We start from the raw sequence: 26,402 nt of genomic DNA on the forward strand, positions 1-26,402 counted from the left end.
TTCTAAATCTCAGGCATTAAATATATCTCTAGAGGACCGAATTCTCCAGAACATGGGGAGAAATTTTCAATTTACATGGAAGTCCAACACCCTTCCTTATTTAGGCTACAGGCTGACTCCCTCTCTAAAGTCTTTGATTTGATCTTTTGATCTTTGAGGACTGGATGGAAGGGAAAGAAATAAGGTATACCTGTGCTTAAGCCCAAAAGCTTATACATATACAGTGGGGAAAATAATTTTTTGATCCCATGCAGCTTTTGTAAGTTCGCCCAATTACAAAGAAATCAAGGGTCTATCATTTTTATCATAGGTGTATTTTAAATGGTAAAGACAAGAATATCTACCAAAAATCCAGAAAAAACACACATGATACAAATGTTATAAATGAAGTTGCAGTTCAGTGAGTAAAATAAGTATTTGATTCCCTACCAACCAACAATAATTCTGGCTCCCACAGACTGTCTACAGTAGGTGTTTGTGTGGTACACAGATTAGTCCTGTCAATGTAAGAAGGTTCTCCTAACGACAACTTGTTATGTGTATAAAAGACACCTGTCCACAGAATCTCTTCCATTCACACCTCACCATCATGGGGAAGACCAAAGAACTGTCAGAGGATGTCGGGGACAAGATTGTAGACCTGCACAAAGCTGGAATGGGCTACAAGACCATCAGCAAGAAGCTTGATGAGAAGGAGACAACTCTTGGAGCGATCATTCGCAAATGGAAGAAATACAAAATAACCATCAATCGCCCTCGGTCTGGAGCTCCATGCAAGATTTTGCCTCATGGGGTTAGGATGGTCATGAGAAAAGTAAGGGGTCAGTCCAGAACTACACGGGAGGAGCTTGTGAATTATTTCAAGACAGTTGGGACCACAGTCACCAAACACAACACACAATAACACAATACACTGCCATGGATTGAAATTCTGCAGCGCCTGCAAGGTCCCCCCCCTCAAGAAGGCACATGTACAGGCCTGAAGTTTGAAGTTTCCCATTGAACATCTAAATGATTCTGAGACGGATTGGGAGAAAGTGCTGTGGTCAGATGAGACCAAAATTTAGCTTTTTGGCATTAACTCAACTCATCATGTTTGGAGGAAGAAAAATGCTGACTATGACCCCAAGAACACCATCCCTACAGTCAAGCACGCAGATGAAAACATGATGCTTTGGGGCTGTTTCTCTGCTAAAGGTACAGAGCGACTTTACCACATTGAGGGGCCAATGGACGGGGCCATGTATTGTAAAATCTTGGATGAGAACCTTCTTCCCTCAGCCAGAACACTGAAGATGGGTTGTGGATGGGTCTTCCAGCATGACAATGACCCAAAACATACCGCCAAGGCAACAAAGGAGTGGCTCAAGAAGAAGCACATTAAGGTCATAGAGTGACCTAGTCAGTCTTCAGACCTTAATCCTATGGAAAATATATGGAGGGAGCTAAAACGTCAAGTTGCCAAGCGACAGCCAAGAAACCTTAAGGATTTAGGGGATCAAATACTTATTTTACATACCGAACTGCAACTCAATTGGTAACATTTGTATCATGTATTTTTTTTCTGGATTTTTGGATTATATTCTGTCTCTATCGTATAAAATACACCTATTATAGAAATTATAGAGTCTTCATTTCTGTGTAAATGGGCAAACTTACAAAATCTGCAGTGGATCAAATCATTATTTTCCCCACTGTACACATGTACTGTATAACCCCTAAGGTGCTAATAGGGTTTGACCACAGGTTAAAAAAAAAAATCGGAATGAACCCTTTGCATGGTGCTATATAGCCTTTCTAGCAAACTTTAAACAAAAACAGGGTTTTTTAGTTCACATACATTGCACTACATGTTTAAGCTGGCCAATTGCATCAAAGTAATCCCTCTCTTGCCAGTAATGGTCTATCTCTAGATAGAAGGGACCCCCCCCCCATCGTGGTTTGGCAGAATACATACTGTAAAAATTAATACTCTCCCTAAAATGTTATATCTGTTCAGGGCTTTCCAAATTGGGATTTCTCATAATGATCGTAAAACATTTAATAATAAAATATTTAGGTCCATATGGGGAGATAAGACCTAGGGGGAATAAGCAAACGTTACATACACCGAAACAGAAACAGAGGGAAGGTTTGGTGAGACCAAAGTTACTCAGATACTGTCAATCAATAATGAATTATCATATCTTATAAAATTCCATGTGCAACACCCAAGCCCCTCTTGGATGTGGTTGGAGTCATCTTCATGTGTTTCAAGATTTGTCAGTCACCTCATATGGTTACCAACCAAAAACAGACCCCCAATACTATACCCAGTCTTGTCTACCCTTGTTGAGCTTATGGGATTGATTTAATAGGTTATACAAATGTAAATCTTTCAATAGCCCATTAGCCCTTATATTTTAAACACAGCTTTCACCCCGGGTCTTACCCCTAAAGATTTCATGTAGTGGACCAACAAGGGTTTTATGTGTATAGAAGGCATATCATGACTGGGGTATCATGTCGAGATCAATCTTACAAGAATAATTCCAATTACCTACTATGGAACAATATCGATATACTCAACTATCACAATTACCTATGTACTTTGGAACGTCCCTCAGATATCATGACTATGAAATCTATGGAACACCTTTGCAAAAATCTCAACAAGTTCTCAGGTCATATTTCAGGGATTTATGTTTTCCTAACTTGAAACTCATCAAATTGCCTCATAATATGGTTGAGAGAAGGATTTGGGCGAAGAACTGGATTTTAACGATTGGTTTAAATTGGTTCTTAACTCGTCTAAAAAAAACCATAAACAAACACATCCATTCATTGAAGCAAACTACATGGTATTCCTCCAATGGCACCTACAGAGTAGCTGCATATTGTCATGGGAGCCTCCTCTAATTGCTTTAGAGGATGTGGGCAAAGGGGCACAGAGTACCATGTTTGGTGGACATGTCCAAAGGTCAAGAGATTTTGAAATAGATTGTAACGTTTTATACATTCTTTGACCCAAATCAATCTAAAAAAAAAAATCACCACTACGGGTCTTATTTAATCAACCGATAGAATAGGCACCAAGATGCACTAAAAAATTCATTTTCAAACATATAGTTCCCAGAATAGCCAGATTCTAGGAGTCTTCATCCATCCCATTCACACGTGCAATGGTTATGGTTAATGATGAATGAAAAACTATCTGCCTCATTAAATGATAAAATGCATTTATTTGAAGAAAAAAAACATGGAACCCATGGATACGTTATATTTTTGGAGACACTCAGTAAGCTCTAACAAAGGACATGAGGGACAGATGCAGGGAAAAAAATCCAGTTAGCTCACTTTCTTGTTTTCTTTTGGACTCATTATGGGGGAGTCCTGCTCGGGGTTCAAAAGACTGCAACAGATGACGTCACAATGAGTGAGACTGGTCGGTGCAGATACAGGCTGCAGCCCTGGTCCCACCAGTCTCCACCATGGAAAATGTGCTAGGGGAGGGACTCTGGTGGTGAACTTGGGTGATTTTTGTAAAAAAAAAAAAAAAAAAAGCCTGGAGTAGGTGGTGATGGTGGTAGGAGGGTTGATCTTTCCCAAGAGATTGTCTTTAAAGGCACAGCTCCAATGTCTGCATTGGCACAGATGTTTCTTCGCAAGCGGTCTAAAACCTGGACTGGAAAATTACATTTGTACAATGAGCGTCAGCCTGATTAGCTGCTACAAGTTGTTTGACTTCGATTTTTCATATCCACCCTTCCATATGGGACGTGACTTTATTCACCTACGCTGCGTTCGCAGATGCTCTGTTTGCTTGTGGAAAGCGGCAACTTCTCATTCCTGGAGCGAAGCCTCATGTCGTATTAACAGGAGGTACTCAACAAGTCTTCACGAATAAAGTTTCTTAAGCCAACTGTCTCACCAATGACGCACCGTGAGTCATCGCGTAACCTTTTACACATTAGGAGCTGGGAGACTGTCTGCAACCGTTCCCACCCTGCACCGATTAATCCAATTAAACTTGGTGGTTTGACGTACAATGAGGACGCTACACATATAAATCTCTTTGTCGTTGCGTAATCGTGTAACCAGGGCCATGTTGACAAAATATCATCAGATCTATAAGCACAATCTCAGTTTTATTTTTTACTTAAATTGGAATTTTGGCTAAGTGGATTTGGAGAAGTTGGACCATTTCTAAGTGTGGAAGCTCTCCTTTGTTTCTGGATGTTCATGAGATGGTGGTTAGCTGTAAGGAAATAATCCATCCCTTAGACAAGCTTTTCTACCTTTTATAAATGTTTTTGCAGATGTGTTTTTTTCTCATAACACAATGAAATTTAATTGCTGCTTTTGGAGAAGAGCTAACCATGCAATTGAGGGGGGGGGCTGGGGTCCTTCAAAACTCAACGAATAAGTGGAAGGGTGTCAAATGTAAAGGTCTGAAGCTGTTTTAAATTCTGAATAGTTTATTGCTCACATGTCCATAAAGCATGCCAACGCCTTTCCATGGTTTTAAACTCCCCTCTTCTTCAAGGCTAGGCTTTGAAAACCAGGCAACCTGCCAAATCCTCCTGGATACAAGTGGCTTAGATCAAGTTGTGAAAGTTGGCTTGGATGAAGGCAGTTGATTCAGCCCTGGGGTGGATCGGTGGCTGTTTAGTAAGTTTATAAACTTCACAGGAACAATACATGGCCAGGCAGAATATACCAGTTAAACTCTACTTTTCTCCCGAAAATTCTGTGAAGTGTGTCTGCTGGGTTGGTGGACTCTCAAACACATCACACTAAATGCCAAGCCATGACAAAACTGTAGACTTACATGACACTCAACTAATCTTTATGGATGTCTTTAATCCAGGCATTGAAGTTGCCTCTTTTAATCCTTTGTACATGTCATCAGATTTGGATCTCCTTAGAGCACGACTTCCTGACCAGTGCAATATTGAGTGCAGAAATAACTTAAGGTAAGGTCAAGCACCACCTCCCAGCTATCTGCTCATTACTTGAAGGCTAGGCAGCTTAAATCACATGTTTAAGGGGATGTTAAAAATGTTGCACATCATTAGAGGCCAAATAGATTTTATTGTTTTTAATCAAGTACATGCTGTCTTGTGTGGGAACCATGCAGTGGGATGAGGATCAGCAAGACACCACCATTGTGCAGCACTGCTAAGCTGGAAACAAACACGACTACACTGATGTGCAGATATAATAGCAAACGAAACATAAATTCATCAGAGTGTGTTGATACATTGAAATAGTTAAAGCTCGTTTGGCTGTACTTCTCCTGTAGAACACAGGAGTTCAGTTTATTCTGCACTCCTGTGACCCGTTTTCAGCAGACAGCTGATGTCATGAAACTGGTCCCGGCTTGGGCAAGATCGCAACGATTAAGTCAAGATCCGCCCACATGCCTGGGCCGACACCTGGCTCAGTCTCCTAGCGAGCCGCTGAGAGCCTGAGCCGGCCGCTCCTGCCCCCTTCACTGCCCAGTGCTCCAGTAAGCGAGAGGAAGGGGGAGGGCAGACAGCCAGCTCTCTGCTCAGGGAGCCCTTAGAACCGAGTGACCGGCGGTGCTTGATCACACGGTTCTCGGTCTAAGAGCCACCAGTCCGATGCTGCATCCATCTAGGTAAGTACGATTTCCTCGCAGGTGGCTTCTAAAGCCCAGGGGATCGCCACCGTTACCTTGGCTGAAGCCTCATACACACTATTGTTTTTTATGTTCAGATTTTTGTCTTCAGATTTACCAAAACCATATAATAAGAGGTCAAACCTTAAGAGTTTCAATTTGCATGCAATCAGACAGGCCCTTGCGCTACATGGTTTTGGTAAATTTGAACAAAAAAAAATCTGAAGAAAATCTTATAGTGTGTAATGAATGTAACAAAAACGGAAGCATCCCACCACTGCTAAGAGCCCCAGATACAACTTAATCCCAACAAAAGTCAGGGGGATAATCCAAAAAGTAGCCAACGTGTTTTGGAGGCCAAAGGTGCCTCCTTCATCAGGTCATCATTGAAAACAATGTGAATACACTAGAAATAATAAGGACATATATTGGTATTATTTCCATGTGATTACAAGCTCAGGCCTTGTCAGCAGGTAGTTTAGCGGCGGTGACCAAGGGGGCTTTTCTTTTTTTTCTTTTTTTTTTTGTACATCCGAAAAGCCTTGGATGCTCTTTGGATTGTCTCCCTCATTTTTTATTTTTTTTTGGAATAAAGTTGTATCTGGACCTCTTAGCAGTGGTATGGCACTTCAATGTTCATTTTTGTTACAGTAATACATTAAAACACATTGAGAAAACATGATTTACATAAAGCTAATTATTTTCATGTGTATATCTGAAAATCAAAGGAAAACTTTGGAAGCACTACAGTTCTCCTTTAGTTTTTCTAGTTGGGGGGGGGGGGGGGGGCGTTATGGTAGTCAGATCCCACCTTTCCAGAAAGGAGATAGCTTTGGTGTTAGCTATTGGGTCCTCTGAATCAAAGGCAGAATAATATTCTTCTTCTGTTTATCTCTATGGGTTAAGAAGTAAGTCTACCTGATTTGTCTCGCTAAGGACAGGATGTGAGTCAGTTGATATGGGCCTTGGCATTACCCAACAATTCTCCTTTAAACAACATGTGCTTTTGATTTCATGTTTTTCTACAGAAGAACAGAGATTAAAGATCTAAAAGGGATATAAAAAAAAGTAATAAAATAAATAGAGAATGTCATAAATAAATAGAGAATAACGTGGCCTCCATAATTGGACTATATGAGGTGTGTCTAAAAAGTTTGGTGAATGGAATCGGAAAACAAACAAAACAGAAGATGCAAACAAAATATCTTTATTGGCCTTCAAAACAATCCCCATCCTTCACAACACACTTTTGTCAACGTTCATAAAGCTTCCCGAAATTGTCAGCAAATTTAGGAATTAATCGCAGAACTGCTGTCACACATTCTTGGATTGCTGCCAAGTCCGCAAAATGATGATGCTCTTCAGGCGGGGAAACAGAAGTCTGCAGCCACCAGATCAGGGGAGTAGGGTGAATGATCGAGAACAGGTACGGCCACTCTGAGACAAGAATCGGCGCACACAGATTGCGCAGATGCAGCATGGATCCTGGTCACACATGGTAATGAATTCTTCAGAGGTCTGTCAACTTGTGCCGCACAAACCAGGAACAGATAAGCTTACCCAAATCTTGGCAGACGATGGTGCGCACCGTGTCCTTGCTAATGCCCAGTTTCTCCGCCATCAATCGCAGAGCCATTCGCCGATCTCGTGTCAGCATTTGTTGCACTCGCTCGACCATATCTGGGGTTCTGCTTGTCGACAGCCATCCTCAGTCGTTTCCTTCCTGTCATGAAAGCGTTTGAACCAGTCGTTAACTCATTTTCTGCTCACGGCTTCCCTCCCGTACAGTTGCACCAACATTTCATGTCTCAGTTTTCCCCAATTTGTAGCGGAGCTTGATGTTCACTTGTGTGAACCTACCTCTCACACTCTGACTACGTTCAACTGCCCGCAGCGGATTTACCCTGATGGATACATGTACTCCGTGCTAGGTGGTTCTTCTTAACGTGTCTCTGGATAGCTCACAAAGCTCCTAGTTCACTCCCTGGTTATCTCCAGCCTTGACTACTGCAACTCCCTCCTCACGGGGTTACCTTTACATAAGCTATCCCCCCTGCAGTTCTTCATGAATTCTGCCAGACTCATCCACCCTACCAACCGTTCAGTGTCTGCTACCCCTCTCTGCCAATCCCTCCACTGGCTGCCACTCACCCAACTAATTAAATTCAAAATCCTAACAACAACTTACAAAGCCATCCCCAATCGGCCTCCAGCTACATCACTGACCTAGTCTCAAAATACCAACCTACTCGTTCCCTTCGTTCCTCCCAAGACCTCCTGCTCTCTAGTTCCTTCATCACCTTCTCCCATGCTCGCCACCAGGACTTTTCCCGAGCCTCTCCTATCCTATGGAACTTCCTACCCCAATCTGTCCAACTATCTCCTACTCTGCTTCCTTTTAGACGATCCCTAAAAACCCTCCTCTTCAGGAGAAGCCTATCCTGCCTTCACCCAACAACTGTACTTTTATTTTCTCCATCAGATCATCCCCCACAGTTATTACCATTTTGTGTCACTCGATCCTCCCTCCTAGATTGTAAGCTCTAATGAGCAGGGTCCTCTAATTCCTCCTGTATTGATTTGTATTGTAACTGTACTGGGTGCCCTCATGTTGTAAAGTGCTGCGCATACTGTTGACACTATATAAATCCTGTATAATAATAATAGCCGTGTGCATGCACGCGCACCTGGCCCATGTTGCCGTTGAGATATCAGACCATTCACCGAACAAATGGACAAGCATCTGCGTGGTCTAGGCTCAGCAGAACTTCTCCAGAAAGTCTCACAAGAGTGAACACGTTCCCAGTGTCGGGTTCTGCTCTGGCTCGTCTCCTCTGATTCGGGACATGCAGATAACGTTCTGTAAATCACCCAGTTCTATGGCCTGGTGATTATCTACATCCTCTCCCTGACACGGTGAAATACAGCCGCTTATGTTGACGAGTTTATCGTTTCAACTTTGACAGCCACAAGCCGCGATGTTTGCTAGAAACTTTATTTTAATTACAGATATATTTAATTTAGCTGTGGGCTAATTCCTCAAGACAGTAGAATTAATCAAGCTGTCAGCATGCTACATATCATCCAAATCTCCTCCACCTGAAGGAAGCCTGTAGGTGTTTTATTTCACCCATTGGCCAGATTTTATGCATCAATCATGCCAGGATTGGGATTGTCGGTGATGATCTTTTGTTGTATCAGTTCTAGAGATCTCAGTCAGTTCAAAGCAAATGAATATTCATGCTGGTGGTAGATTAGGCTTACAGTATTCATTCAGTGTCACAGCAGCACTGAGGAAAACAGCTATGTATTAATTATTACTCCTTCTTTGTTTGAAAGCAACCAGTTCCTTGACACATTAGAATAAATTGAGCTGTCGGCGCCTCTACACAGACATCATGTACTCTGCCTACCGATATCACAACCCTGCCGGGTGTTTTACGGTTGATATAAAAAGCTTGTACACCCCTGTAAAAATGCCAGGTTTTTGAGATGGGAAAAAAAATCGGACTAAGATAAATCACTTCTGAGTTTTTTCCACATTGAATGTGACCTATCATCTGCGCTATTCTGGCATAAACAAATTGAAATCCTTAACCACTTGCCAACTGCCAGCGGTACATTTACTGCTGGCGGGAGACTCCACCAGGCTCAGCAACACACCGGGGTGCACATAAGCCACTGAGGCCAGTGGCGGATGTTGCTGTATATTTGGGGGGGGAGGGGGGTCGCTAGTCCAGTACTTACCCCATCTAGCAGCTTTCGACTCCTTCCTGTGTCTCCTCCTCCTTCATCTCGGCGCCTTCCTCTTCGGCGGCTTCACCATGCGTCTCCGGCTTCACGGTGGCTTCGTCCTCGGCGGTTTCCCTCGGCAGCTTCCCTCGGTGGCCGATATGATCGCTTCTCCTCTCGGCTGGTCTCAGGACCAGCTTCCTGATTGGCCGGGAGGAGAATCAGGAAGACAATAGCGAATTTTAATTTGCTATTGTCACACAACTGGGTGGGCTCAGGATGCAGTGCTCTGCCCACCCTTTTTTGAAGCCATTTAGAGCCTCAGGCTCTAATCATGTGCTTCATAAATAAAAAAAATAAAAAAACCCACTGAAATCCATGCATCCGGCGCCCTGCATGTAGATTAGGGGCCCAACGCAATCTGCAACCGCTGTGTCCACTGGCCCAGATCGTTGTGCGATCACGCCATGTAGTAAACTAAAGTCATGAATGGAAAACCATTCCTGAGATCATTGTTTACTACTGTGTGTGTGACCTGTGATTGGTCACCAGTGATCACATGGTGCCTGGGCCAATCACAGCACCCTGTACCATGTGATAGCTGTGAGCCAATCACAGCATCACAATAGTAAGCAATGAACCATGAATGAAAACCATTCATGACCATTCAAACGATTGCTGATACAGTGATTATCACTGTAACAAGCAGCCACAATGTAAAAAAAAAATCCCTAAATTATGGTGACAGTGATGAGAGCATGTAAAAAAAAATAATAATAATAATAAAAAAATGATTATTATTATTTTTTTTTTTTACATAATGTCAGCAGTCACTGATCAACGCCACACGAGTCATATGATGATGCTGTACTGCACTGGTGACAGTATATAAAAAAATTAAAAAAATGTACTTAATTTCTTCATTTTCCCAAAAAATTGTGACAAAAAAACTACACACTTAAAAAAAAAAATCTCCATGTCTCTTACTAAATACTTTGGAATATCTGCTTTCAAAAAATAGGGTCATTTGGTGGTGGCTGTGGTGGTGGGCGGAGGGGTGATATTTGTACTGTCCTGGCATTTTAGGGCTTCAAGAAACGAGATAGGTCTTCAGTACATCAGGATTGATCAATTTTCAAATATATATCCTGTAGTTTCTAAACTTTATAACTTTCACGCAGACTAAGCCTTTGGTTCACACGACCTGAAAGTTCAAAGTTGCATGACAAGTTGTGCCCCATTAACTGCAATGCAACCGCTCTAATCGGTGCGACTTAAGTCGCTCCAACTTAGAAATAGGTCCCTGTACTACTTTGATGCGAACAGGACTTGCGTTGACTTCTGTTAAAGAAGTCGTATGTAAGCCGTGATGAAGTCACGCAGGAATGTCGGATTCAAAGTCGCGGCTTCTGTGAACAAGGGATAAATAATAAACACTGATTTGGGTTATTTTTACCAAAGAAATGTAGCAGTATACACTTTGGCCTAAATTTATAAAGAAAGAGATTATTTGTTTGCAAATTTTTATAACAGAAATGAAGAAAAACTTGGGTTTTGTTCAAAGTTTTCTGTATTTTTTCATTTATATAGCTCTATTTGTGTGAAAAAAATTATATAAATGTAATTTGGGTACAGTGTTGCATGACCGCGCAATTGCCAATTAAAGTAGCAAAGTGCTAAATAGCAAAAAATGCCCTGGTCATGAAGGGGGTAAAATCTTCTCGAGGTCAGCTTGTTAAAAAGGGAAATTAAAAAAATTATAATAATGAGGTTGCATAAATATGCACACCCTTGAATTAATACTTTGCTGAAGCACCTTTTGATTTTATGACAACATTCAGACTTCTGGGGTAGGAGTCTTATCAGCAAGGTACAGCTTGCCTTGGGAATCTTTGCCCACTCTTCATTAAAAATCTGTCAGATTGCAAGGGCATGTCCTGTGCACAGCTCTCTTCTGGTTGCCCCACAGTTTTTCAATTGGATTCAGGTCCAGTGTCTGGCTGGTCCATTCCAAAACTTTCATCTTCTTCTGGTGAAGCCATTCTTTTGTTGGTTTGGAGGTCTGCTTTGGGTTGTTGTGCTAAAAAGGTGAAATTCTGCTTCATCTTCAGCTTTTTAGCAAAGGCCTGAAGGTTTTGTGCCAAAGTTGACTGATTAATGGAACTGTACATAAGTCCCTCAACCTTGACTAAGGCTCTGTGCACATATGCTGTGGCCACAGCTCACAGCATGGGTGCCTCCCTGTACACAGATTCAGGTGCAAATCAGGTCCGAATTTTTGTCTGAATTCACACCTGAATCTGAACCAAAGACGCACAGGACCCACCCTGGAGCTGTGTGAACCAGCTCCATTGAGAGCCGGGCACACTCTCTTGTCATGCGAATTGGATGGGGAAACCCGCATTCCAATTCGTATATTTGTAAACCCAGCTTCAAACCCCAGATCCAGCTGAAGAAAAAAGCCTCAAAGCATGGCATGCTTCACTGTGGGTATGGTGATTTTTGGTGATGCGCGGTGTTGGTTTTCACGCCAAACATACATTTTGGAATTATGGCCAAACAGTTCAATCTTGATCTCATCAGACCATGACTAATTTTTCCACATGCTTTTGGGAGACTTGATGTTGGTTTTTGCTAAATGCAACCAAACTTGGATGTTTATCTTGGTAAGAAAAGACTTCTATCTTGCCACTCTTGCCCGCGGCCAAGACATACGAAGAACACAAGATATTATTGTCACATGTAGTACACAACCAGTACTTGCCAGAAATTCCTGCAGCTCCTTTATTGTTGCTGTAGGCCTCTTGACAGCCTCCTGGATCAGTTTTTTTCTTTTTCCATCAATTTTGAAGGAACACCCAGTTATTGGTAATGTCACTGTTGTGCCATATTTTCTCCACTTGTTGGTGGTCGTCTTCACTGTGTTCCTAGGATTTTCGTACGTTCTCCTGACTGATACTTTCCAGAGATGACTTTGATGCTTTGTAAGCTCTTTGTGGATCATGGCTTTTGCTGTAAGAGGTAACTGAGTAAATATCAGAAAAATCCTAATAGAACAGCTGAACTTTATATGGGCTTAATTAGAATCACTTTCATTGATGGCAGGTGTGTACTGACTACTATTTAACATTGATTTGAATGTGAATGGTTGGTTCTGAACACAGCCACATTCCTAATTATAAGTGTGACAGTGTGAGGCCCTGCTACTATGGGAATTTAGGAGGAAAGGACACAGGATTCACAAAGTTATGGTCTAAGAGGATGTGGCATGCTTATTGTGAGCATAGAAAGAAAGTCTTCTCTGGGTTTTGTGGGCCCGGATCAGGGCCTCGGGTTTGAAGGTTCCAAAGTGCCTTGGCTGGGAAGGAACCTTCAATCCTGTATCTGGACTTAGTGAGACAGCTGCAGTCCATGTGAGGGCACAGGTATGCAGGGTCATTATAAGCCTTGTCAGACGTACAACAGTTGCAGTTGCTGCCCTTCGGATAGAGAGCCCTGCCTGGAGGGCTGGTAATTGAAGACTGCAACCCTTGTGAGGGGGATTCCTTGCCCAAGGACTGGGAAAGTCGGGACAGCTATGCAGGTCTGGGAGGCCAAGAAAGCTGAGGCGGGTAGCAGGTCCAGGAGACTGGAGTGAATCTGGAAGTCTCCAGAGAGAGAGTAAGCTCGAAGGGCTGGAAAACCCTATGGGGGGGCCAGGAGTAGGCCCGTACAGCAAGTCACTGGTGACAGGAAAGCTAAGGGAGCCTGAGGAGCCTGTGGTCTGGAAGACAAATGCTAACAGGAGCGGTAGAAATCCATGTTTGTGAGCTCTAATTTCATTCAAGAATAATGGGCTGCCATGCCCTTAAAACACAGTTTGGACCGGCATGGGCTCACTTTACAAACGCATCTATTTTCTTTTTTTTTTTTCCCCAATCAACTATGGTCACATTATAGGTGGAAAAAGTTCTGAAGTTATTTATCTTGGTCCGATTTTCTTACATCTCAAAAAACTGGCATTTCAACTGTATAACATGCATTGGCTGGCTTGGGTGTTATGTTATGCCTTGGCCCTGCCAGCTCTGAAAAAAATGATGGTGATATTTGGTTGTGTCGATTCTGGAGAAAAAGATTAATTGCAAATATTTGTGCAGATTATTCATGCCATGAGTCAAGCACGTCAAAGCACCAAGTCAAATCACCTTTGACAAAATGAATCTTCTTTGTTGGACTCATTAGTGTTTTGATATGGGGTGATTAGACTCAGGTGGTTGGTAGATGTGTTTTTTAAGCAAAGTCAATGCCAGTTCGAACTATGTTGTAAAGGCTTGTCAGATCGCTTTTATTTAAACAAAAATCAAAGCCTTTGCAAGGTTGCCCACGCAGAAGTTTCAGCTTCACAAAGCAACAATAGGCAATAGAAAATGTGGGCCCTCCTGGCTACACTTCAGCAGCTCCCCCTTTATTAGCAATGGTTTCCCTGACCACTGTTTTTTTTTTTTTTTTTTTTAAGTCTCCCTCAGCCTTCTTGTCCTGGCACCTTGCTGTACGGGACCACTCCTGGCCTCCTGATAGGGTTTGCCCAGCATCACGGGTTCTCACACACTCCTTTGGAACTTAGACTTCCTCCAGCCTCCTCTGTGGACTGACTAGTCACCTTTGTTTTTTCAGTTTCACCAGAACCACGTAGCTGTATGGGCAAGAAGTCCCTGCAACACGGGGTCTCCTCTCCCACTACAAATCAACCCTCTGGGCTAGAGCACATGGCTATCTCTATCTTCACACACTTGCTGTGTCCAAATGGCAGCAACTGCCCTGAGCTATTCTCAGACCTGGCTTATAATGACCCTGCACACCTGTGCAATCACACAGATTACAGGCATCCAGCAAAGTCCAGGCACAGGACTGAAGGTTCTTCCCCACTCAAGACACTTTGGAACCTTTAAACTTCAGGTCCCGATCTGGGATTACAACCTGGAGAAAGCTCAGAACACAGCTCTGGATGGACAGTTGGATAAATTACTCTATATTTAGGATGTGTCCGATCTATAAACCAGAGACTCTGGATGGACAGTTGATAAATGGCTCTATATTTAGGATGTATCTGGTCTATAAACCAAAGAATCTGGATGAACAGTTGGATAAATGGCTCTATATATATAGGATGTATCTGGTCTATAAACCAATGGCTTTGGATGGACAGTTGGATAAATGGTTCTATATTTAGGATGTATCTGGGCTATAAACGATGGCCTCCCATAAAAAAACAATGAGAGGAATTTACGAAGACTAGAATCTTAGAATCTGGAGCAGCTGTGGATGGCAACCAGTCAGCTTCTAGCTTTCATATTCGAAGCTTAACTGAACATGCTGAAGATAGAAGCTGTTTGGTTACTGCACACAGCTGCTTTAGATTCTGTCTGGTCCAGTTTAAGTAAATTCTCAGGACTTGTATCTGCAATTACAGTTATGCCTTACTCCCCCCGAAAAGTCCCCAAAAGACCTGTTAGCTTGCCAACAATGTCCACCTCATGCAGCTCCTTTGTGGTAAGAATGCTGCTCCTGAATTCAGAGAAGAGTTGCCACTTTCATGTAGGTAGCGTCTGCTTGCTCTACAGCAGGATAGAAACTCGTTGAATTGTGAATCAGCATATTCACTGCCTTCCTGTTGATTTCTGGATAGACAGCATTGCCTCTGCTGCTAGGCACATTATCCAGACAGTGAGGTGGCCACCCAAAGAAGGACCTACCACTCTTCAGTCCAGAAGATCGCAGACTTGGGACCCAACGCACCAGATAATCATAGATTTAGGTCAATATTTAGAGCTTTTGTTGTAGTTAGTGTAGCTAATCCAGCAATTTGCTAGAGGAGAGGTAAACTTTGGTGGGGGGCCCTAGCTGGAATTCAAAGCTTCTTTGTTTATGTTAAGTACTTGACCACTGAGGTTCACAAATCTGGGAATATTTTTGATGCCCTGTAAAATGTCTGATATTGATAATAAATGAGTTCAGCTGCCCAGGATGTGATGATGGTGGCTATATATTAGACCCCCACAGATTATGGGAACCCTTAGTCTTCCTTCATGGCAACTCGAAGCGTACAACCCTTCCATATCTTTCCACTCTGCGCTAACTAAACACTCATCAGACATTTATTGCTTTCCCACCAACGTCTATTTAAACATTCATCTTGTATAACTTGGTTATTACATTTGTAACTGTCAATTCCAACTTCTGAGAAGAGCGGACACGGTGTATGGAAACCCGCTTCCCACGCTATGGCTGGCCAGTTGGGTGAGCACGTTGCGTTGGTCCTGAGGTTGCTCAAAATGTATATCTCCCATATATTCCAACCGGCAGCGCAGGTCGTGGGGCCCAGGAAGTTTGTTCATTCCTGGTTTAATATACAGAATTAGTGGCCCTATTCTTAGTCTGCATGTGAAATGTACGTTTCATAAATGATGGGTAATGTTATCTCTACATAAACATTTATTGAGCGATATTTCCCAGAAAGCCATGACTGATGGGCAGACTGAGGAGGGGAATGTGACTCCGGTTTTGTTATGCTTTCTGGGCCTTTTCAACCATTTTCTTCTTCAAAATGGCTCACGTTGGCTTCTCTAGATGTCAGATACGTGATTTCTCTCATCTATGGAGCAGAGCTTGGCCCTCCATTTGAGTTTGTTTGTTCTCCTCCTTGTATCTGTGAGAGTCTTCCAAAGGGAGTGGTTTTTTTACAACCAAAAAACATACTGGTAGGTTAGTTTTTAAAGCTGAATATAAAATAAGAGATTATAAAAGACACAAATGCATGCAGCTTCTTATTATTGTTGCTTTAATTAGGGTATTTGCTTAACCTCTTAAGATCCGCGCTATTGCCAAATGACGGCAACAGCGTGGACCTACATTGCTGGGACGACGTCTATTGACGTCGTCCCGTGCACGAGCGGCCTGCGCGCCCCCTGCAGGAAACGCGCGGCCCGCTCGGTGATCAGCGAGTCTATGAGACTTGCCTGATCACAGATCAGAGTAAGGGGTCGGTCCCGACCCCTTACCACATGATCAGCTGTCAGCCAATGACAGCTGATCATGTGATGTAAACAGAGCCAGTAATCGGCTATTTTTCCTCCTCGCGCTGACAGCGTGAGGAGGAAAAAAAAAGCCGATCACCAGTGGCCGTGAGAGGGACATCAGTCCCGATCATGGCGATCATCTGTGCCCCCTGCAGGGACACCTAGCAATAGGCAGCAGTGCTGCCTACCAGTGCCCACCAGCATCACCCATCAGTGCCCACAGTGCCACTCATCAGCACCCACAATCATTGCCACAACAACAGTGCTGCACATCAGTGCCCATCAGTGCCACCTATCCGTGCCACCCATCAGCACCTATTAGTGCCGCCTTATCTATGCCCATCAGTACCGCCTTATCTGTCCCCATCAGTGCCGCCTTAACTGTGCCTATCCGTGCCCATCAGTGCAGCCTCATCAGTGCCCACCAGTGCCGCCTCATCAGCGCATGTCAATGAAGGAGAAAAATTACCTGTTTGCAAAATTTTATAACAAACTATGAAACATGATTTTTTTTTTTTCAAAATTTTCCATCTTTTTTTTGTTTGTTTAGCAAAAAATAAAAATCCCAGCTGTGATTAAATACCACCAAAAGAAAGCTCTATTTATGGGAAAAAAATGATAAAAATTTCATATGAGTACAGTGTTGTATGACCGCTCAATTGTCATTCAAAGTGTGTCAGCGCTGAAAGCTGAAAATTGGTCTGGGCAGGAGGGGGGTTTAAGTGCCCAGTAAGCAAGCAGTTAAAGTGTACGCTCACCTTTTCAGAAAAAATGAAAGGGTGAACTAACGATCTACCCCCTCATCACCCCCAACTCCCCCCCCCTTCTCGCTGTACTTACCTCTGTGGGTGATGAGCCGTCAGTGCCCACATGGCAGGTGCAGGTGTCCAAGATTTTGAAATCCACATTCTTCTTCCTCAGCTTTCTGTAGGGCCTCTGGAATAGATAAAAGCTATTCCAATTGGTCAAAGCAGTCACATGCCAATACTGACCAATCAGAATCGTTCTGAACGTTCCCCGGAAGCTCTACAGAAATAAGGGAAAAAAGAGCGGGGATTTACCGTTGCATCAGCTGCATGGGCAATAACCGCTCTTCTCGCCCACAATGTACACGAGTACAGCAGAGGGGGGGATGTTAGTTTTCCTTTTAATTTTTTCTGAAAAGGTGAACTAACCCTTTAAAGGGGTTGTAAAGGCAGAAGATGCATTATATACATTAAAATAAAAAGCCTTCTGTGTGCAGCAGTCCCCCCTAACACTTACCTGATGTCCCTCTCTGTCCAGCGATTTCCACCAGTGTCTAAGCCATCCGAGATTCTTCTTCCTGACTGGCTGAGACACACCAAAGGCGCCATTGGCTCCAGCTGCTGTCAATCAAAGTCAGCTAGCCAATCAGGGGAGAGGGGGCGGGGCCATGTCAGGGATCCGTGTCTGAATGGACACAGGGAGCTGTAAATCGGCTCGGGTGCCCCCATAGCAATCTGCTTGCTGTGGGGGCACTGAACAGGAGGGAGGGACCAGGATCACAATAGAGGGACCCGAGAAGAGGAGGATCGGGGCTGCTCTGTGACAATCCACTGCAACAGAGCTGGTAAGTATAACATGTTTGTTATTTTTATAGGAAAAAAAAACGAGACTTTACAATCACTTCAAATACAAGCAGTGCCTGCATTCAGTTATCAGTCTCTAGCAGTCCCTTTAGAGCAGAGCTCACACTGGGAAAGGAAGAAGCAGCCAAGCAGCCAGTCTATTTTGCTGCGGAGCTCATGTGCTAACAAAGGAACATGCTGAGCAGAGTGACACAGAGATGAGCTTATCGGTCTGTTGCTTCTCCTCTCCCCGAGCTGGCTGAGGTAGAGACAAGGCCTGTAAGTGTTAAGGAACTGCAGCAGAGAAAAATCTGGTCTCCTGCCCTGCCAGACCGGGCTGTGCTGTATGGCAGAACTATGTAAATCCCAGGACCGGAGGGACACAAATACAAATCCTTTGGCGAGGGAAAACTACTTCCATATATGTTTTTCATCTGAGTATTTAGCTGGTTGGCTGGAGTTCAGCCTTAAATTCGATCGTACCTAAGTTGGCCCCGTGGAGTGAGTTAAGATTGCAGAACAAGTGATAAGATTGGATGCTCTGCTGGCAGTATTGGGTTGCTGTAAATGGCTGTAACTGAAAAGTGAGGAGTAATATGGCAGTGCTGTAAGAATGATTGAATGTATTAAAAAAAAAATCTTTCTGTACAAAATTATATTTTTTAAAAAATGTTCAGGACTAACAAGAGCGGTGAGGGCAATGGAAATACGATTTGGTCCCTCACCTTATGCTCAGTTGTTTTTATTGATTGGTTACGCATTGTAACAAATACATTCAAGGTTTACAACAAACAGAATAAGGGACTAGAGGTCATAGGCCTCGGGATTTTTTAGGTGTTCAATAAGTAATAAATATTTTTATAATATTGATAAAAAAATACATATTTTATTTATAAATCCTTAAAAAGACATGAGACAATTTCATATTAACAAATACAGTAGTTCCAATAGAAATGTGATACAGGGATTAATACCACTTTCTCGACGATGTTTCGCTTGCTGGAGCTTCCTCAGGACATAAAATGTGGCATCTGATCAACTACAAATAAAGAATCACAATAAATACTCATGTTCAAGATATATATTGCATCTATGTCATGTTCGTTTGGCATACAACATCTAATTGTGCAATTACTATCATAGAGTATTGAAATGATACAATTTAAGGACATAGGTGTGAAAACCAAGTAAATTTTCTCCTTCACTGATGGGCGCTGATGAGGCGGCACTGATGGGCTGCACTGATGAGGCGGCACTTTTGGGCATTGATTAGGTGGCACTGATGAGGAGGCACGAATATGCCGCACTTATGTGATGCTTATTATGATGGTGGGCACTGGGCACAGATAGGCTGCACTGGTAGGCACAGATAGACGGCACAGATGGGCCGCACTGATGGGTGGCATTAATGGGCACCAGTGATGAGGATTGATGGGCAGCACTGATAGCCAGCACTGACTGGCATCACTAATGGCCACCGATTGCTGGCACTTGTGGGCACTGACTGCTGACACTTGTGGGCACTGACTGCTGGCACTTGTGGGCACAAATTGGTGGCAATTGTGGGCACTGGCTGGCACTGATTGCTGGCAGGGGTGGGCAATCATTGCTAGCACTGGTGGGCACTAATTGTAATCAGGGCACTGGTGATCAGTCCCCTGAGGAGATGGCACTGATCGGCTCTCCTCACACTCTGTCAGTGTGAGGCGAGGAGCGACGATTACCGGCATCTCCGTGTTTACATGTGACTGGCTGTGATTGGACACAGATGATCACATGGTTAAAGGGCCGTGGGTCTTTACACAGATCGGGATCGTGCTGTGTCCTAGCAACACGGCAAAGGCGTGGGGTTGCGCAAGAGCAGTCGTTCTGGTGGGCCATCATATGACGTTCCCCCTGAACGAGAGCCGCGTGGCAAGTGGTTAAAGGGAATAACTCAACACCAAGTTCACTATATATGGACCCCTTATGTATTTATACGTGGAAATCATATCCACCCTTAATCTCCTCTTCTCCAGCGAGAATAAATCCTGTTCCTCTAATCTTTCCTCATAGCTGAGCTCCTCCATGCCTCTTGTCAGTTTGGTTGCACTTCTTTGAACTAGAGCCCAAAACATAGATATATATATATATATATATATATATATATATATATATATATATATATATAGTATGTCCCTAAGAAGGCAAAAGTAAAGTGTAAGAAAGGTTAAAAGAAAGAAGGGTAGAAGGGGGAAAGAAAATAGTATATAGAGAAATATCTAGTATGTACTCCAAAAGGAGGGATTGGCCCAGTGCCTAAAAAAAAAAAAAAAAGGCTTAAGACAAGATCTTTGAAGGCATTTTACTCCCAAACGATTGAAATTCATTCCTTGATCTCTCCTCTCTGTTTCCATGGCTATTTCATTGTGGGTGGTCTGCTCCCCATTTTGTGGTGCTGCTCATTTATTTTTTTAGGATGTAGAAAACCTCATAAGTATCAAACTCAGGATTACCATGTTAGAATATTGCTCAGCCTAATCATCTACCAACAATACCTTTTTTTTAAATTATTTAGCATATCCTGTTGGCTGCCACATGGACCAAAGCCACATCTTGAAGATCATCAGGCTTATACCTATGCAAAACCCTTACCAAGTTTGAGGATATTTAAAAGAATGGACAATTATTGCTTATCTGCAAATGGACATCTTAAAGGTTGATACAGCATGGAGCTTTTGGACTTATTCCTCAGCTTTTTGATAAAGTTTTTTTATCTCAAAATGAGATAAAAAGCATTGCATATATGCATCTGTGTTTAGGTGCAGTGAGCCCTTGTATGTCTACGTGTTTCGCCGTTAGGCTTCTTCAGGACACGGCCAAGGTTCAAACACGGAACAGATAAGAGAAATATTTCTCTATCTTAATTTGGGTTATAATCTAAAATGTACCCAGAGTCAGATGGGCGATGAGTTTTTTGGAAGTACGAGTCAAAAACGGTTTCTTTGGCTAAGTCTGTGTACAGGGGCAGAGAAAAGCTTGTATTCCTGATCAGGAAGAGGCCAAACAAGGGTAGAGTGGCACCCGCAATACATAAGACATGAGAATCTGTGGCAAGACTTGAAAATTGCTGTTCACAGACGCTCTCCATCCAATCTGACAGAGCTTGAGATATTTTACAAAGAAGAATGGGCAAAAATGTCCCTCTCTAGATGTGCAAAGCTGGTAGAGACATCCCCAAAAAGACTTGTAGAGAAAGGAGGTTCTACAAAGTATTGACTCCGGGGGGCGCCATACAAATGCCCCCCCCACACTTTTCACATATTTACTTGTAAAACATTTTGAAAACCATTTATCATTTTCCCTCCAATTCACAATTATGTGCCACTTTGTGTTGGTCTATCACATAAAATCCCAATAAAATACATTTACGTTTTTGGTTGTCACATGACAAAATTTGGAAAATTTCAAGGGGTATGAATACTTTTTCAAAGCGCTGTATATGTCTGAGGTGTAATACGTTTGTATTATTGTGCTTGTTCAACGGCATGTAATGTTCTTTGCGGGTATTTGATGTATTTGTGAGACTGTCTTGGAATTACTCTGTGTGTACTGCTTATTGTTTTGTAATTTATTTCTCAAAAAAACTTTTTCTTAATTTGAAAACAAACAAAAAAAAAAAAAAAAAGAAGAAAAAAAATTCCAGTGATGATCAAATACCACCAAAAGAAAGCTCTATTTATGTGAAAATTGATTTTTTTTTTTTTATCTAGCTACAGTGTTGCATGACTGCTCAATTACCAGTTAAAGTAGCGCAGAGCTAAATCGCAATAAATACCCTTCTTCTAGCTAAACTACAAATTTCTAAAATGAATAAATAACAGAGCAAAAAATCCCTAAAAATTTACTTAAAACAAATTCTTCAATAATTACTCTTAGTACATTGTATTCTTTTGTGTTGAGTATTATTGTCCTCAAGCTGAAAACAATGGAACAATTGACACTTTGCTTTTCATTTCCTCTTAAACCTGTGAGATAAACATTGTGTTCCTTCTTCTTCCAGAATATGACCGCCTGGGATTCTTGCTTAAATTGGACTCTAAACTGTAAGTAGCAAGAGACATTCTTCCCTTTATTTAGCCTTGTTATCGTTTTACACTGAATAGAAGTCTGTATATGAATATTTACATTGTGAATTCCACCTGAGCCATAACATTAAATAATATACTAATCTATAGAGTCCTTCTCTGTACAGATTTACTATAACGTGGCTGAAATGAAATGTGATCATGTTTTCCATGCTGTAATTCTGTCTCGTGTAATGAAAAACTACGCTTTTATCTCGCAGTCTGCCAAGGGAGTTGTTATGAATATGTAATCTGCTCCATATTTTTTGTGTTCTTTTAAATGAATACAAGCTGAATAGGCTCATTCCTTCAAAGGTGCAAGTCCAATGGGCCCACGGTGGAGGGTGCCGTGGCCAAACAATGGATGTGATATACGATATACATGCTACATAGCTTATAAAGTTGAAAAAAGACACATCCAGGTCCATCCAGTTCTACCTATATATATATGTGTGTGTGTGTGTATGTGTGATTTCTTTTTCGTACATCACAGGATACAGAGCAGCTTTTGTGTATCTCTCTCTATGATTTACAAGATTTAGGGCTGCAACTAACGATTCTTTTCATAATTGATTAGTTGGACCATTATTGTTTCGAATAATCGGATAATAACCTTAAAAAAAGTGTGGTGTATAATCTAGTTAATATGTAAAGTATAAAAAAAAGGCCATTTATTCTTAAATATCTCTATACAGTGGTAAATATAAATAACCAACTATATGGTTAGGGAGCAAAATCTCTAATCCACTCTGAGAATAACAGGCAGAAGAGATATATACTGTATATACTATTAGAGGAGATATATTGTATATACTATTAGAGAAGATATATACTGTATATACTATTAGAGGAGATATACTATTAGAGGAGATTTATACTGTATATACTATTAGAGGAGATATACTGTATATAATTTTAGAGGAGATATACTGTATATACTATTAGAGGAGATATATACTGCATATACTATTAGGAGGAGATATATACTGCATATACTATTAGAGGAGATATCAAAAAAAGGAGAAAAGAACCGCGCTATAAAGTGATTTGAACAATAGTCCGACTGTGAAGTCTCATATAAAGAATAAATAGTCCCAATTAAAATCCAAAAGGAAGGAAGATGGGTTTGTGACATAAACTTCATCCAAAAAGAAACAGTGATAACGGACACAGTTTGCGGAACACACCAATAGGTATTGCGCTTACCAGAAGTAAGCCAAAAAAGGGCGAGTGGCTTAAACCCAGCCTGGGCCTTTTAGATAAACAATCCAGATGAAGCAGGAAGGACGCCCTCGTCCCGTGGATCCACCAAGTATGGTCCGAAAACAATATGACAAAAATATAGCATAATATTGTTTACATAAACAACACTCCAAACCAGAAAAAAAGTGACACTCAACCAGCCATAAATCATGTGTGATCATATAAAATCCTGTGCTAAATAGCTAGGACAATATAGTGAGTATCATGCAATCATGCAAAATAGAAGTGAATGGGTGAAAGCTACAAAGACTTCCAAAATCTGCTTACCAGATATAACTGGACAGTCAGCGTGTATTAATCACCCCAAAGGTATGTGAAAGGAAATCCCACCAGGTGCTGAGAAAACTATTAGTGCGAACTGCTTACCAGAAGGCAGACCCTTATGTGCAGATTCAATAGGACCAGGAACCAAACACCAAGGAGCAGATAATGATAACGAACCTTAGGGAATGTCCCCTTACCAGATATGCAAAGCAGAGAGGGCAGATATATTGCGGTCCCAGCCGGACTCCAGACCGGAACGGTGTTATGCGTCTTGACCACTCAACCCGGGCTCAGCAGTACATATATAATGAAAGAGCCAATAGTGTAATACTGCGTAATATGAATTTATTAAGAAAAGAGTACCACTTACATAGATACGAAATTAAAAGCTGTAAGAACGATAAAACGAAGCCAGCCGGCCTCCGGACACACTCCCGTCCTCAATCGAACGACGTGGTGACGTCAGCACGCCCCTCCCAGACGCGTTTCGTCATACGTTGACGTTCTCAATGGGGAGAGGAGATATACTGTATATACTTTTAGAGGAGATATACTGTATATACTATTAGGAGGAGATATATACTGCATATACTATTAGGAGGAGATATATACTGCATATACTATTAGAGGAGATATACTGTATATACTATTAGAGGAGATATATACTGCATATACTATTAGGAGGAGATTTATACTGCATATACTATTAGGAGGAGATATATACTGTATATACTATTAGAGGAGAGATATACTGTATATACTATTAGAGGAGATATACTGTATATACTATTAGATTAAATATATACTGTATATACTATTAGATTAAATATATACTGTATATACTATTAGAGGAGATATATACTGTATGTACTATTAGAGGAGAGATATACTGTATATACTATTAGAGGAGAGATATACTGTATAAACTATTAAAGGAGATATGTACTGTATATACTATTAAAGGAGATATATACTGTATATACTATTAGAGGAGATATACTGTATATACTATTAGATGAAATATATACTGTATATACTATTAGAGGAGATATACTGTATATACTGTTAGAGGAGATATATACTGTATATACTATTAGAGGAGATATATACTGTATATACTATTAGAGGAGATATACTGTATATACTATTAGATGAAATATATACTGTATATACTATTAGAGGAGATATACTGTATATACTATTAGATGAAATATATACTGTATATACTGTTAGAGGAGATATATACTGTCTATACTATTAGAGGAGATATATACTGTATATACTATTAGAGGAGATATACTGTATATACTATTAGATGAAATATATACTGTATATACTGTTAGAGGAGATATATACTGTATATACTGTTAGATGAAATATATACTGTCTATACTATTAGAGGAGATATATACTGTAAATACTATTAGAGGAGATATATACTGTATATACTATTAGAGGAGATATATACTGTCTATACTATTAGAGGAGATATATCCTGTATATACTATTAGAGTAGATATATAGTGTATATGCTATTAGAGGTTAAATCTGGTAAATATCATCAGACTCGGAGATCCATTTTTTTTATCTAAAGAAAAAAAAAAAATTAAAGACTGTTTTGCCGATTTTCATACAGAACTGTAATATATTATACGCTGGCCATACAAAAACAATGTCTTCAAAAAAAGTAATTTAAAGAACGTTCGTTTGGTTTTCTAATCATTAGTGGGGTCAGATGGATGTTCTTTTCGACCACAGTGATCGGAAAATTCAAAGCAGCAGAAAGGAAAACTTCTTGGTCTAGGGAACTCTCAGACAGTGGATGTGGTTTTCATTCTGAAATTATTCATTTTAAAACTGAATGTTAAAAGCAAGTGAAATTTTCAAATAACATTCTTTCGTTCAGCAAATGTACAAAGATTTTTCGTATGACTATTCTCATCCGAAAATCTATACGTGTGTGGCCAGCATAAGGCTCAGTTCACGCCTATGCAGTTTGCTTTTGATCCGTTTGTGCACTGCTTTTTGCTGTGCGTTTGCATTTTTTCCACACGTGATTTTGCTGCGGTTTGCATTTCTTATGCTTTTTTTTTGGCCAATTTGTTGTTGTTCAGATTTAAAAATGCAAGTTGCTGCGAAAACGCACTACATGTTTTTTCTGCAGCTTCTCCATTGAAGTCTATTGAACCAAAAAAAGCACCGTTTTGCGTTTGAAAAAGGTCCCTGACCCTTTCCAAATACGCAGCGGCTGAAAAAAGGCATAGATGTGAACGTGTCCCATAGGAAACCATGTTAAATGAACTGCAGTGCGTTTCTGCAAAAACCACCAAAAAAACACATAGATGTGAACCAGGCCTAAGACGTTTAGTAGCAGTAGCATGTTTTTTTTTTTTTTGTATCACCGGTCATCCTGGGGTTAAAAAAAAAACTAAAATTAGCCCTTTATAGTACAAAGAGAGCAGATAGGGACCAAAACAGGGGTAGTACTGAGTATTACCGAAAAAGGCGGACTTTATAGGCTATGAAAACAATGGAGAGGGAAAATAATACAATGAAATAAGTTTATTGAAGTTTATATAACAAAGAATAATCAAAATGAGATAAAAAGCATTGCATATATGCATCTGTGTTTAGGTGCAGTGAGCCCTTGTATGTCTACGCGTTTCGCCGTTAGGCTTCTTCAGGACACGGCCAAGGTTCAAACATGGAACAGATAATCAGAGTCAGATGGGCGATGAGTTTTTTGGAAGTACGAGTCAAAAACGGTTTA

The 26,402-nt window shown here is 41.3% G+C and overlaps 1 protein-coding gene across 4 annotated transcripts in view; it reads left to right on the top strand.

The window, feature by feature from the left end:
• The window catches only part of ST3GAL3 (ST3 beta-galactoside alpha-2,3-sialyltransferase 3), a gene marked incomplete at its 3' end in the record, with an annotated part of 495,733 nt that overhangs the window by 277,172 nt on the left and 192,159 nt on the right, over positions 1–26,402 (top strand). For all 4 annotated transcript variants that reach the window (XM_073593923.1, XM_073593922.1, XM_073593925.1 and 1 more), the window contains 1 exon segment: positions 22,042–22,084. In XM_073593923.1, the coding sequence (XP_073450024.1) occupies positions 22,042–22,084 (43 nt within the window).

This window comes from Aquarana catesbeiana, linkage group LG07, assembly GCF_042186555.1.
Source record: "Aquarana catesbeiana isolate 2022-GZ linkage group LG07, ASM4218655v1, whole genome shotgun sequence".
NCBI classification, from domain to species: domain Eukaryota; kingdom Metazoa; phylum Chordata; class Amphibia; order Anura; family Ranidae; genus Aquarana; species Aquarana catesbeiana.